General features: G+C 35.5%; 1 protein-coding gene and 1 non-coding gene across 4 annotated transcripts in view; one reads left to right on the top strand and one right to left on the bottom strand.

Moving 5' to 3' along the window:
- Gpbp1l1 (GC-rich promoter binding protein 1 like 1) overlaps nucleotides 1-15,411 on the bottom strand; it is a 44,487-nt gene that overhangs the window by 19,348 nt on the left and 9,728 nt on the right. For all 3 annotated transcript variants that reach the window (XM_047524678.1, XM_047524667.1, XM_047524688.1), the window contains exons 2-5: nucleotides 4,981-6,003; nucleotides 4,275-4,387; nucleotides 1,523-1,652; nucleotides 696-982 (exon numbers count right to left, since the gene is read on the bottom strand). In XM_047524678.1, coding sequence (XP_047380634.1) covers nucleotides 696-982; nucleotides 1,523-1,652; nucleotides 4,275-4,334 — 477 coding nt within the window. In that variant the 5' untranslated portion in view covers nucleotides 4,335-4,387; nucleotides 4,981-6,003. The remainder of the gene's footprint in view (nucleotides 1-695; nucleotides 983-1,522; nucleotides 1,653-4,274; nucleotides 4,388-4,980; nucleotides 6,004-15,411) is intronic.
- Nucleotides 4,054-4,126, top strand: Trnag-ccc (transfer RNA glycine (anticodon CCC)). The gene has a single exon. It is a non-coding gene; the product is annotated as a tRNA-Gly (tRNA).

Here is a 15,411-nt window from a genome sequence, read left to right as displayed (position 1 = left end):
TGCTACTTGAGTTGTACTATTTAAATAACTACATAGTTGCTACATGTAGTCATTAAGCACTAAAATGTACCTACAGTCTATGCTAAGATGTGCTATAAATATAGAAAACAAAGTAAAGACGTAATACAAAAAATAATGCACATTATCTCAATAATTTAAGGATAGAGTACATGTTAAAGTGATAATATTCTGGATGTATTTGGTCAAATAAAATATTTTGTTAAATTTTAAAAATGTACTCTTAAAAATTCCACTTTTCATTAGATGCCAAAAAGTATATAATTCAACACGATAGCATTAAAATCTCGTTGATCATATGTAACAGCTTAAACACTCAAAATTGCATATTCCTAAAAATTACTATAATTTTATATAATAGAGAGCAACATTGAAAGGAAAAAGTCTCTTATGATAATTTATGCAATTATATTTAGATACCAAACTTTTAGAAAACTTAAGGAAAATTCAATTTTTTTTTTTAACATTCCAAAAGTCTAATAGTGAAAAAATGTAATAAGATTTGCTGTAAGTTACACAGGAACTTCAGTCATCATCTTCAAAGTAATCAACTCAACTCCTTTCCTTTAAAAAGAAACCTAATAGGGACTCCCTTTTCTGTCATAGTACTAACAGAGTCTTGTATTTAAGACCTAATTTGCTGGGTTTTAACTACAAACCTAGGGCTTCATACTTACAAAGTCTTCCTCTTCAAACTGCAACTTATCCACCTTGTCTTCTTTCTTTTCTTCCCTAATCTCTGTAGGTGGCTTTTCCTGAAAGGCACAGCCTTTCCGGGAGTGAAAGCTGCCATTCCAGTGTCGATGGTTCCCTGTGCCACCTCCACTACGCTGGCTCATGCCATCATGACCTCGGGAAGAGCTGTGCCAACCAGATAGGTTCCCTGTGATTCCAGCATATGCTCCCTTAGAGACACCAGAGTCCACAGAATCATGGCGGAACAGGGAGGGCTGGTGCCAGGAATCTAGAATAGTAAGGAAAAATAACACATCAGATTGTTTGATTCCTGGAAATTCAGAAATTGACTGTGCCAGATGCTTCCTGATCTGGTTTATGGTACTGCCAAAAGGCCTTCAGGAGACCTGTTCAGTAAAAAGAAACCACTAGATAAATCTTTTGTCAGACAAGTTCTAAATGAATTCTTGAACTAAAAAGATGATTAATGAGATCATAAAAGTGTCAGACCTAGAGGATGGGGTTATGGTTCAGTGGTAGAGCACTTGCGTGGCACGTGTGAGGCACTGGGTTTGAGTCTCAGTAACACATATAAATAAATAAATAAAATAAAGGTCCATCAACAATTAAAAAAAAAAATATATATATATATATAAAAAAGTTAGACTTAGAAAGCCAATGTAGTTGAGTAATGACTACTAGAGGAGCTAATCAAGAATATGGTCACAAAGGATTCTATTTCTTAGATATAGATATGCACTAAAGCCTGGGCTTACTTGTCCTGGACTATATAGTTTATATATAGTCATGTAAGGTGGACATGGCTCACCTCCTGTAGTTCGTAGGGGCCCATTGTTAAAAAAGCCATCAGAGGAATTGTGTCGGCGACGGCTCACTCCAAATCTACCTTCTCCTCGGGATAGGTGCTCTCCGTGCTTTTCAAAGGTGGATGTAGGTGACTAAGATGATAAAGTACAGAGAGGCAAATAGGTAAGTAAATTAGTCTCTTTTGATATTTTAATAGGTTTTGTATCAGGTGTTCAAAAAACAAGTAATAATGGTGGCAGAAACCTGCATTATGAGTATACAGATCTTAAGAGTACCATAGGACTCAAAATTAATTTAGAGAAGTACTAGGTTACTTAAGTATTAACTCACTACCTTCATCCCAAAAGGGGAGAAAAGGTGATCACTTATTTGCCTAAGAAGGGGGGGTCATCAATATCCCTAAGTAACAAGCCCCCAAATTTTATGCTTACAAATATTAATCTTGTGATAGAGCAAGAGAAAAAGCAAGATGCTTGCCTTAAAAATAATTCTGAACAGTTTTATTAATTCTATAAATTAATCTAGAATTAGAGAAAAAGCAATGATTCAAATATCACTTTGGTAACCATTAACATCTACAAAATTTTATCTGCAAAGATTACTTAACAATAACAATTTTTGCATTAAAACCCATTTTACATATGAGAAAATAAGTCAGGGAGATTAAGTCTGAATTTATATATCTCAAAGAAAGCAGTTTGGCAAACATTATAAATTAACTCATATTCATTCATATTTCAAAGAACTGAATTCTATGGCTTTTTTTTTTTCCATGCTGTAAATGATAAAGAGTTTGTAATGGTTGATTTTAGTTGTCAACTTGTGAAGGGATGCCTAGAAAATGGGTAAAGCATAGTTCTAGGTGTGTCTGTAAGGGTATTTCCAGACAAGATTTGTGTTTGGATCAGGGAACTGAATAGGAAAGACCCACCCTGAAAATGGGTGGCACTGAGGGGCCTAGATAGAACACAGAAGTAGAATAGGGAAGCTCTCATTCACACTTCTTGAGCAGGTGTGGTTTTCTGCTGATATTGCTACTGCTTCTAATTTTGTGGCTTCCTGCTTCTTAGATGGAGCAGTTACCAGTTTTCCTGGCTCTCAAGCAGGTAGATGGCCACTGTGGTGAGCCAGTAACTTCTTAGAACTATACATTCTTGTTGCTTTCATTTCTCTGGAGAAACCTAATACTATTTAGTCATGAAAAATATGGGTATGTTTGAAATGACTTACAGAAAAATTACAGGCAGGAGCACAGACATTTTTACATCTATTTTCTTACTATCAATATCCTTAACAACACTTGCTAATGTCAGTCTTTTACCCATTCCAGTGGGTTACAAAGATCTTTTCCTATGATTATGTCCTAAAAGTTTTACTGTTTTAGTTTGTTAAATTTAGATTTTAATCCATTTCAAGTTAATTTTTGTGTAGATAGAGATTGCAGTGCTCCACCTCACCCAGTTATTCCAGGACCATCTGTTAAAACAAACAAAAAACCAAGCAAAAACAAAACTATCACTTCCCCATTGAATTTTTACCTTGGCAAATAAGTCAAAAGTCAACTGACATTATATATACAGGTCTATTTTTACACTCCCTATTGCATTTCATTACTTTTTATGTCCATCCTTAACCCCAAACCATATAACTTTGCTACTGTACCTTTATTGAAAGGGTTGAAATAATATCTTTAAAATCTGTTATTTAGTTCATGGTTCTAAAACAATTATTTGCTTTTTAAAGTGTTTTTCTGGATCCAACATCCCTTCCCAAAGACTTCAGACTAGACTAAATCATGAGGTTTTGGGAATTTTAAGAAGACAATTCAAAATGAAGTTCTGAACATAAGGTTTTATGCCTAGAGGAGACCAGAAACATCTTCCCCAAAATTCACATTTAAAAAAAATTGACCATTTAAAAAATACTGCTTATTAATTTTTTTCTCCTTAATTAGTTGGCAAAATGGAAAGCACTTTTAATTTTATTAGATTCACAATGTTTTCCTTTATCAACAACCCAGGATTTCTTCTGTGTCCTGTGAGTAGGTCTGCTTTAATCATATGAACTGGTTGTTCCATTTGTCTTTACCCCCAATACAATACACATTTCCTTCCAAATGATTAATGCCTCTAAAAAAATTTCTAGGATTTAATATGAGAACCACCTAGAAGCTGAACAATCAATGTCTATCCCCTTTTCCTCCTCCTCTACTATCATAGTTGAATGTGCATTCATGCCAAAGTTCTATTTTCCCAAGGGTCTTTCCCTTTTACCTCTGCCTCTTTGTCAAGTCAATGGGTTAGGAGGTATATTACCAAAGTTTGCTGCAGCTAATGCAAAAAGGCTTAAGGGTACCACGTAATGATGCGAACTGCCTATTTATATGCTGATTAAAGAAAGGTAATGAGTCTATGAAAACATTTTTTAAATCTTTAGGCAAGACTGAATACATATTAAAAAAACAAGCAAAGACAATCTATGTTTTACAAATTATATCCTAATAAAGTATGTTAAAAAAGAAATTAAAGGGCTGGGGATATGGCTCAGTTGGTAGAGTGCCTGCCTCCCAAGCACAAGGCCCTGGGTTCGATCCCCAGTACTGCCCCCCCCAAAAAAAAAGAGAGAGAGAGAGAGAGAGAAAAAAGAAATCAAAAACCAAAACCAGTCTGAGTCTGTAAAACAGAGGCCACAGGCCGGGAAGGGAAGAAAGTAACTGGTATTTGAGTATATACTAGAGGGATGGAGATGAGTACCTTAGCTGACTGTGGTGTTGAGAAATTTAGCCAAGCAGGAACAAAGTCATGCTGCGCCATTTAGGTCCAGTGTCTTTTCAGCAAGGTGAGGCATCCAACCTCATGGCCAGGATCTGAAAATGGGAAAACTCAAATCACTTACGCTTTTAAGACTCTAATACCAGATTATAAAGTAATCTATGATTAACCTATGATCTTTCTTTATAGAAGCCCTGTCCTCTAAGACTCTTTATAGAACCCTCTAAGGGTTCAAATTTCATAGAAGCTATAAACAAAGCAATGGTCTGTAAATATATGACCATGAAAAACATATAAACAGAAAACTATGACACAAGTTTGGAAGGTCATATGAAAGAATCTAATGCATTCTTGAGTTACAAGAGAAGAACCTGAAGAATAAACACCTGAACACAAAATAGATACTTATGAAAAGAGAACAGCTTGATTCAGTCAGGTACTTGGATAAATTCTGACCAAAGTAGAAAAGCTCTTCCTAGAGAAGGAATATATAGCCTCTCAAGAACTTTTTCACTTAGTTCACATTAATTTCCTCAAATACCCACTAGTACCAGTTTTCCAGAGATTTGTTGTTTTGAAATCCTATTGATATTCTCCAAAATTAAATACTGCAGAAAGCAACAGATATTTTTCACAGACATATACATACAGCTTTCTTCCAAAATTAACATGTACGGAGAATATTTACCCCAGAGTGAAACTCTGTGGTCCTGTTTTCCGAACTCCTTGACACTACCAGTTGGCTCTCTCACGAGGTCTTCTTGTTAAAAAGGTGCTTAAGCAGTCTGGTCAGCAGCACGACTTGTGATGAAGCACAAAGAAGCCTGGCTCTATGTGGCTCACTTTCTGAGTCCCTCTAATTGCTCATCCTAAACTACCTAGTTCCTGACTCGCTTCCAAAAGGGGGAAGGGGGGAGGGGAAGGGGGAAGGGGAACATAAAAAGTATTTGTTACATTTAAAAGGGGGGTAAGGGGAAAGAGCTATGTCTATGTTCACCTCATTCAACTTCCTTGAGTAATGGCACTATGATGATGCTTAAATAGGTAATACATGGACATTTGCACAGTGAATGCGAACTGTTCATAACAAGGTCATAGCTACACAGGTCGCCTCATGTGTGGGCAAGTAATGTCATCAAGGTGACAGATCAAAAATATAATATTAAAGCACTATAAAAGATCTGAGTAATCAACTCCAGTGGCAAATAAACACATAACAAAGCCCTTAAAACATAAATGTCATTATTTTTACACAACTGCTAAAAATAGTGTGCAGATATGTATTTATATTTGTCTTAAATTTTAAAATCTATACATATATGAAATCTTGTTAAAAAAAAAAAAAAAAAACAGACAGGAACTTGATATACTTTTCCCTCCAAGAATAGCAGCTTTCAAGGCAAATTTCTTGGTATAAAGCTCCTAAATGTATATTCTATTTCTTTGGTCTTCAATATTTATAAATTCAGAACAAAATTTTAAAAAGTAGAAAGACAGGGGGTAAGGAATAGTCAAGGAAGTTCCAAAATGAGATTTTCTTCTTTTTCAGTTTTCTGTATTTCACTTGTTTTGCTTCTTCCCCAAAACTGAATTCAGCTACTGGAAGGTGATATGAAGAATCTTCTACTGCTTTGGTAGAGAAGTCACTTTTTATTTTGGATCCATTTCCATCATTACTTAATCATTAAAAAGGCCACATGAATCTACCAATCTGTAAAAGAAAAAACAAAATAACACATACAATCTCAAGAGGAAAAATCACTGTCATACACAATTGCTGAAGTGAGACACAAATGGAGGCTGGGGGGGTGCATTCTGGCAGAGGGACAAGGCCAAGCAGACTGAGGGGCTTACATGCAGCAAGATGCCTTGGACAGGTGTTGCAACCTAGGTGTGGTGAGAAGAGAATCCACGCAAGAGATAGGTGGTAACCAGAGGTTGATTACATACTGGGAATTGATCAAAAACAGTATTAAGGAAAAATGGGAGCCATATTTCTCACTGTAGAAGAAAGGACACAATGCTAAAATTTCAATACTTAAATGGAATCACAATGAATACAATGAGTAAACCCGCAAAATAACAAAAGCAGTACTTAACTGACCTAAAGCATTGTTTTTTTTTTTTTTTTTTTTGCAGTTGAACCCAGGGCCTTGTGCATGCAAGGCAAGCACTCTACCAACTGAGCCATATCCCCAGCCCCTAAAGCATTCTTATCAATAAAATGGAAAAAAAAGAAAAAGCAATAAAGCAAACCTAAAAAAAGAGGAAAGGGGAAGGGAAAGAGGTAGCAAAAAAGAGACAATAATAAACATAATTATTTCAAAAACAATAAAGATTATTTTTAAAAAGATAAATAGGAGGGAAGGTGGTAAAACGATTAAGGAAAAGGATACAAAATAAGGACAGCATGAAAAGGAGGAAATAAAACAACAAATTAAGAAATACTACAAACAGTTGGGTATAGTGGTGCATGCCTGTAATCCCAGGAGCTTTGGGAAGCTGAGGCAGGAGGATCAAGAGTTCGAGTCAGCCTCAGCAAAAAAAAAAAAGTGAGGCACTAAAAAACTCAGAGAGACCCTGTCTATAAATAAAATGCAAAAAAATAGGGCTGGGGATGTGGTCAAGTGCACCTGAGTTCAATTCCCAGTAGCAAAAAAAAAAAAAAAAAAAAAAAAAAAAAAAAAAACCCACAAGCAAAAATTATGAACAATCAAACAAAATGGAAAATCTTAAACTAAATAAATCTCTATGAAATAGCAAAACTGGCCCAAGAATATAAAACCTGAATAGAACCTAAATGTTATTATATACCCCCATGGACACTGAAAGGTGAGATAGAAAGACCCTCCTCCCTAAAAGGTCCCAGGTAAAGAAGCTAAAGGTTTACCTATAGTTTGCCAAATGGGTGCCTGTGCTGAGACAAGGAAGGTTTATACATTGACCCAGAACTCCAGTTCTGGAGTTCTATTTATAGGTTACCCTATAGAAATAACAGCTAATAATAATAGAGGTTCTGTGGTCCAGTCTATAGATTTTTATCAAAACTTATTAAGATAGACTCTGCACAAGATCAGATTTTAATATAGACAGATTTTTAAAGTCAATTCGTAAAATATTTAGAAAAAAGTAAAACCAACAGGACTTGCTAACAGATGAGACATTGGGGGTAAAAGAGAAACATTGGTTTTAGTTTCCAGCTTGTTCAACTAGGTTATAGTGTTCACTGATATATGGAATAAACACAGACTGGTTATTTTTTTTTTTTCAGTATATTCAGCAAAAAATTATTATTCCCAAGAAAAAATGATAATACTGTCACTATAATTCATTTATTTGGGGAAAATATCAATCAAATCAAGTTTCTAATGGAAAAGACATAATTAACTGTTACATACTTTTTGTCATTAAGAACTCTGGTTGAGCCAGGCATGGTGGCACATGCCTGTAATTCCAGTGGCTCAGGAGGCTGAGGCAGGAGGATCTTAGGTTCAAAGCCAGCCTCATCAACTTAGCGAGGCTCTGTCTCAAAATAAAAAAGGACTGGGGAGGGGGCTCCGTGATTTAGCACCTTGGATTCAATCCCTGTACCCCAAATAAAACAAAAACAAACAAAAAACCTAAGTTGAAACCACAGAGAACCTGAAGATCAAGGTAAGGATGTGACTTACCCATTAGACACAGAGAAAATGCAATACTGAATTCAGACCATTTCTCCTTTTAACACTACTTAAGACATATTCTGGTTTTCCAGTTGATACATACCACCTTTTCAGTTCTTTACATAATTCTGAGTTTGCATAGCCAACTGATGCAGTTATTGCAAAAGAAATATTGACTGGCAATGCTTTGCTACTGGTATGAAAATTCTAATTAATATCCCATTCTAATTCTAATTAATATCCCATTAATTTAATAACTACTTACTTACCACTCACATTATACAAACATATATACATTATACATATTATACAACAGTATGATCTATGCATTCATGTGCAGAGTACGTGATGGGAGGGAACACATAAATCAGTGTTTAGTGGAAAGAAACTGCTGTAATTTGGATGTTGGAAGTTCATGTGTTAAAGGCTTGGTCCTCAGGGTGGCACCATGGGGAGGTAGTGGAACCTTTAAGAGGTGGGGCCTACTGAGAGATCTTTAGGTCGTTGATCTTTAGGTCACTGGGAGTATGACTCTGAAAAAGATTGTGGAATCCTGGCCCTCTCCTAGCTCTGCTTTGCTTCCTGGTCCGAAAGGTGAGCAGTTATGCTTTGCTCTGCTCTCCCACCATGATGTGCTGCCTTCCCACATGCCCAAACAGATCACGGCTGAGAACCTCCAAAACTGTGAGCCAAAATAAACATTTTCTCTTTGGAAGCTGATTCATTTCAGATATTCTGTTACAATGATGGAAAACAGAGTAACACAAGAACAAATAAAATAAGATGAAAAAGGAAAGATAAAAGAAAAATTCTTGTTCTGGAAGTAAATGACTAAAAAGAAACATGCCAAAATGTCAATAATGGTTTTATTAGGAGTCAGAATTGTGGGCATTTTGCTTTATGTTCTTCATCAGTCAAATGCTTTTTAATAATAAAATTACTTTGCTCTGCAAAAATTTTTAACAAAAGTTTGTCATTTTTCTTTTCTTTTTTTTAACTAAGGATTGAACTCAGGGCATCACAAATGCTAGGTGGTGTTCTACCACTGACCCACATCCCTAGCCTTTTTGTTTTGAGATAAGGTCTCACTAATTTGTCCAAGCTGGTCTTAAAATTGCTATCCTCCTGCCTCAGTCTCCTGAGTAACTGAGACTAGAGGTGTGTGCAACCATGCCTGGCAACTAAAGTTCTTTTGGGGATGTGGCTATTTGTATACAGTGACTAACGAGAGAGTTTATGCTTATAACTGAGAATTTTTTTAAAAAATACATGTATTTTTAGTTGTTGATGGATACAATATCTTCAATTTTACACACACACACAAACACACACACAGTGCTGAGGATCCAACCCAGTGCTTCACGTGTTATGCAACTGCTCTGCCACTGAGACATAACAACAGCCTGATTATTACTGAAAATTTTTGAGAAAGAAAAATACACCACTTAAGACTATCTTAGAACTTTAAAAAATCATGAAAGACTAGATGGGAGGGGTGAGTAAGATTCCTGTTTTTATTTGAACATTTGAAAAATGAGATGTCAAGCATGTGTTCTGGAGCTCAAAGGACAAGTCTGTTTTAAAGGTATAGTTTGGGGAATTTCCAGTATTTGGTAGACAATGTAGTAAGTCAGAAGAGAAGAGACTGGGGACAAAAAGACTACAAAAGAAAAATTCTCAAGTCTGTTTCATTAATTTTCCATGTCTATCTGTCACTCTTCTGTCTCCAATGACAACTCAAAAAATTAACACTCTTACAAAAGCTAGTTTTTTAGGTACTAGCCTAATCTATCAGTTGACATTCTTTGTTTCTAAATTCAGGATCAAATTATATTACTATGGTGCTCAGTAGTGCCTGGTTTTTCACCAGCAATAAAATAGAATTTAAAAACACAACAGACAAGAAATAAACTTTACCCACCTCTCAAAAATAACCTAAAGTCATGTCTAAAATCCCAGTGACTCAGGAGGCAGTCAGGCTGGCAAGTTTCAGGTCAGCCTCAACAACTGAGACCCTAGCTCAAAATAAAAAATAAAATGGGCCGGGGATGCAGCTCAATGCTAAAGTGCCCCTCTTGGGTTCAATCCCCAGTACTAAAAACAAAAACAAACAACAAAAAAAATAAGCCCAGTCTCCTCTAATTCTCTATCTAGAAGATATCTCCCCCGCTGAAATCCTAAAAGTACTATAATTATGCCTTCTAGGGCATAAACTCTTGCTCCTTTCAGAACAGTTATAAATATTTGTCTAAGCTACAAGAAAGCCAAAAACTTCTAAGAATTCTGCCCTTGGCCTTCTTTGAAATGCAACACAGCCTGTAACTATTGTGGTACTTCATATATGTTCACCAACAGATGAACAGATCCATCAAACACAAACACAGTATAAACATACAACAGACTATTTAGCTATAAAAATGAAGTACTGATTCATGCTATAACACGAACATTGAGAGGGTATGGGTGCTTATAACTTAAGAGGTTTCACTTTAGCGTAATAAAAGTTCTGGAACTAGACAGCCAGCGGTGCAACACTGAATGTACTTCATGCCACCAAACTCTACAATTTAAAAATGGTTGTAATGGTAAGCTGTATATGTATTTTTCCATCAGTTTAAAAAAAAATTATTACACTAGAGATCTAACCCAGGGCCTTACACAGTGCTAGGCAAGAGTTCTGGTCACTGAGTCACATTCCCAGCCCACTAAATGGTTTTAATAAGGCAGTTATCATTAAATAGAATCAATATTTTAAAATATAGACAATGTACTACATCATACTTTTTTTCAGGTTTTATATGTTTTTGATCCCTCCCTATGATGTGCATATAGAATCACGTGTACCTGAATACTTGATCTAGCTATTTATATTTGCTAAATACTTCAAAACCTGACTTTTCTGGTGTTCATGTAATGTTAGGAATGCCCACAAAATATTTAATTAATTTAATAGCCTACACTGCTAGGAAAGGAGGTCCCCGCTATTTCTCCTACCTTAGGTTTCCTTTAAAATAGGTTATCACTCTGCCTCTGCTCCTGAACTCAAGCACTTTAATTTTCTCCAGTCTCTGGTGTCACCAGTTACTGCTTCTGGTAACTTCGACCTCTATCTGCACTGGTTCCACCTATGCTAACAAAAAAACTCACTTCTCTCACAACATAAAACAAAATCCTTTCTAGAGCCTGTATTTTCCTCTAGGTATCTACAGTCTTTTCTCTTGGGTTTTAAAAATTCTACAGAGAGCCAGGCCTGGTAGTGCATGGCTCGGGAGACTGAAGGAGGAGGATCATAAGTTCAAAGCCAGTCTGGGCAATTTAGTGAGACCCTGTCTCTAAATAAGATCCAAAAAAAGGACTGGGGATGTGACTCAGTAGTTGAGTGCCCCTGAGTTCAATCCCTGGTACAAAAAAAAAAAAAAAAAAAAAAAAAAAAAAGAAATCCACAGAGGAAAGTCTACCTAACTCTGTCTTCATTTTCTCTCGCCTATTCCTCAATCCATAAAAAATTTAAAAAACTACTTTCCTTCCACAACTCTAATGAACGCTGATATGTCCTAATTTCAAAACAGTCTCATTAAGTTACTGTATTAAGTATATGATAGGAATGAGTAACTGGGCAAATAAATGTTTGATGACTGACAATATAAACAAAGATTTGCACTTAGGTAAAAAAATGAATATAGATTTATAGTGTTTAAAACATTATGGGAAAAATATACATATATGAAAATACTAAAAAATATTCCTAGCAAAGTAAATTAAAATGCATTTGGGGGGGGTAACCAGGGATTGAACCCAGGAGTGCTTAACCACTGAGTCACATCTCCATCTCCAGCCCTTTTTTTATATTTTCTTTAGAGACAGGGTCTCACTGAGTTGTTTAGGGCCTCTCTAAATTGTTGAGGCCGGCTTTGAACTTGTAAGCTTGAGATCCTCCTGATTCAGTCTCCCAAACCGCTAGGATTACAGGTGTGTGCACTATACTGTGACCCCTAAAATGTGCTTTTTCTAAAAAAGATTTTCTTAGTTGTAGATGGACACAATATCTTTGTTTTTATGTGGTGCTGAGACTTGAACCCAGTACCTCATACATACAAGGCAAGCACTTCATCACTGAGCTACAGCCCCAGCCCCTAAAATGCACTTTTTTTAAATTCTAAATTTTTATTTGTTCTAATTTGTTTTACAATGCAGTAGAATGCATTTATACATTTTGATAGATCATACATAAATGGAGTGTAATCTCTCATTTTTCTGATTATACATAATATAGGATCACATCAATCATGCAATCATGTATGTATACAAGGTAACAATGTCTGTTTCACTCTAATATCATTCTTACCCCGATACCCCTTCCCTTCCCTTTACTGCCCTCTCCCTAATATAAAGTAACTCTATTCTTCCCTATCCCCTCCCAGCACTTATGGTGAATTAGCATCTGCAAATCAGAGAAAACACTGGGCCTTTGGTTTTCTGGGTTTGGCTTATTTCACGTAGCATATTCTCTAACTCCATCCATTTACCATAAAATGCACTCTTAAAAACAGAATTACAAATATTCTTGAAAGGCAATTCAGGATGCAATGTGCTGTCTTTGAAACAAACAAAAAAACCCTTCTAATTCTTCCTTGTAGATAATGTAAACCATCTTAATTGTCAAAAGCATAACTTTAACTACATCTTCAATCATAAAAAAAAATTTCTATTCTACAAATGCTATATAAAATAATTGAGAAGTGTTGTCTCTGTAATGCTGTTGCAGTGTGGCTGGAATATAGAGATTTTCCTCTTAATATCCTATGGAAAAATAAAAAATATGCCAAGTCTGACTTTTAACCAGTCTTGTTTAATTTTGGCTCCATAAAATGTGCTTTTACACGAGTAATAGATACAATTTGGTCACTTGATAAGACTTCTTTGGTACAAGCTTTTGGGTATACCCCATTAAACTGAGAAAAGTTAATTAACAAATCATTTCATCAATCAGGTAGTTTACAATCTCTGTAACCCACAGAATGGAAAAAGGATATAATCCAGTTCTCAGCTAAGAGATTATCAAAAATAATTGACAATAGTTCATGAAGTATTTGTCAATAAAAGGACTCAAAGAAGTGCATGGTACATAAAAATAGCATATTGCATAATATAAAGGTGAAAAACATGAAGTTGATTCAATATTAATTTTTTTTAAACTAGGGATTGGACCTAAGTACTTTACCACTGAGTTGTAGCTTATTCGAGACAGGTCTCCCTAAGTTGCTGAGACTGGTCTCGAATTTGCGATGCTCCTGCCTCAACCTCCCAGATCCCTGGAACTACAGGTACGAGCACTGTGCCCAGCTTGTATTTCTTTTTATTTGCAAAATACATAGTTACTTTTTTTTTTTTTTAACCATTCTTCTGTTGTTGATCTTTCTTACTTATCTGCCATAAGAGAATACAATATACTGACCCTTTGATTATGGGTTAGAAGTATCTTCCTCCCTCTGCATGGGCTTTTTATTTATTTATTTATTTATTTATTTATTTTACTGTATCTTTTAATGAACCAAAGTTCTTAATTTTAGTCAAAGCTATACATTCCCTTTATGATTCTCATTTCTGTGCCTTATTTATAATACCCTTTCTTTTCCAAAGTCAAAGCATTTACCTATAATGTCCTCTTGGTTTTATAGTTTTGCTTTTCACATTTAAGATTTCAAACATTTGGAACTGATTTATATACAGTTTAAAATCCATGTGAAATTTAATTTCTTTTCTTTTTTGTTTTTTGGTATCAGGAATTGAACCCAGGGGTGCTTAACCACTGAACCACACATCCCCAGGGCTTTTTACTTTGAGATAGGGTCTCACTAAGTTGCTTAGGACCATGCTAAGTTGCTGAGGTTGGCTTTGAAACTTGCAATCCTCCTGTCTAAGCCTTCTGAGCCATTCAGATGATAGGTGTACGCCACCTTCACGAAATTTCATTTCTTTACATGTGAGTAAGCAATCATCCCAGAAGCATTCTTTCTCCACTTACTTACAAAGCCAGCTCCATCATAAATTATTTCTACATATGTATGGGTCTATTTTCAGGATTCTGCTTCATTGGTCTTTTAATCTGTTCTTCCACTACTACCATCTATGTCTTACCTACCTTGGTTTTATAATATTTTGTTATCGTAGGACAAGGCTATTCCCCTTGTTCCCCATTAGAATACTTTTATTGAAGGCCTCAGCTAATGGCTTTCTCATATAAATCTTTAAATATCAGTATCAAGTTTGAGGGGGAAAATCTGTTAAGACATTTCTTAGAATAGTAATGAATCTAGATCAATACGGGAGAACTGACATCTCTATAAATCCTCCAAGATATATATGCCATCATATATATAAAATTTAAAAATTTTCTCCATAAAGATCTTGCACACCTTTAAAATGATTTATTCTTACTTTTTTTTTTTAAATAAAAGCCTTTGTATTATGTTTTTTACATATTTTAACTCAAATTTTTTTTTTTTTCTGGAGGTGCTGGGGATTGAACCTAGGACTTTTCAGATGCTAGGCAAGTATTCTACCACTTTACTACTCCCCTGGTGCAAAAATGATTCTTTATATGATTGTCAATGAAGATGTGGTGCAAACAAGGAATTCTCACACATTGCTAGCGGAAGTGTTAAATGGTACATGACCACTTTGGAAAATAGTTTGGTGAAGGGGAAAAAAAAGAAAAAGCTGAAGTGGTGAAACTTCTGTGACCCACTGTTTTAGTCCATTTTGTTCTGCAATTATAAGATACCCGAGAATGGATAAGTTATAAAGACCAGAGACTTATTTCTCATAGTTCTGGAGAAATCGAGGAAATCTAAGTTTGAGAGGCTGACATCTGGAGAGAACCCCTGTGTGTTCATTGTCCCATGGTAGAAGGGAAAGAACATGGAAGAGAGGGAGATTTGGAAAAATGAGGCCTGAACTTATCAAAACAATTAATGCACTCCAAAGATAAAGAGCAATTCATTCATAAGGACAAAGCCCTCATGACATAGTAGCCTCTTAAAGGTCCCACCTCTCAACACTGTTGCCTTGGGAATTAATTTCCAACAATTTCCAACTTTGGGGGAATATATTTAAACAGCAGCACTCACCAGTCCTAATCACACAAGGTCACAAGAAGTACTGAAGCATACTACAACATGGATGAACCTTGAAAATATTATGCTACATGAAAGAAGCCAGATACAAAAGACCATGAAGTATATGCTTCTGGATAGATGAAATACAATACAATACAAAAGATAGAAGAAAGTAGATTAGCAGCTGCCTAGGGCTGGAGAAAAATGGGAGGTAACTGCTAATAGCTATGAGATTTCTAACTGGGGCAAGAAAAATGTTCTAAAATTAGTGGTAATCAGTGCACAATTTTGTAAATATCCTAAGTACACTTTAGATGGGTGTGTTTAAAAAAATTTTGT

Source organism: Sciurus carolinensis, chromosome 1 (assembly GCF_902686445.1).
Source record: "Sciurus carolinensis chromosome 1, mSciCar1.2, whole genome shotgun sequence".
Lineage (NCBI taxonomy): Eukaryota > Metazoa > Chordata > Mammalia > Rodentia > Sciuridae > Sciurus > Sciurus carolinensis.
This window is presented reverse-complemented; position numbering and strand designations above follow the sequence as displayed.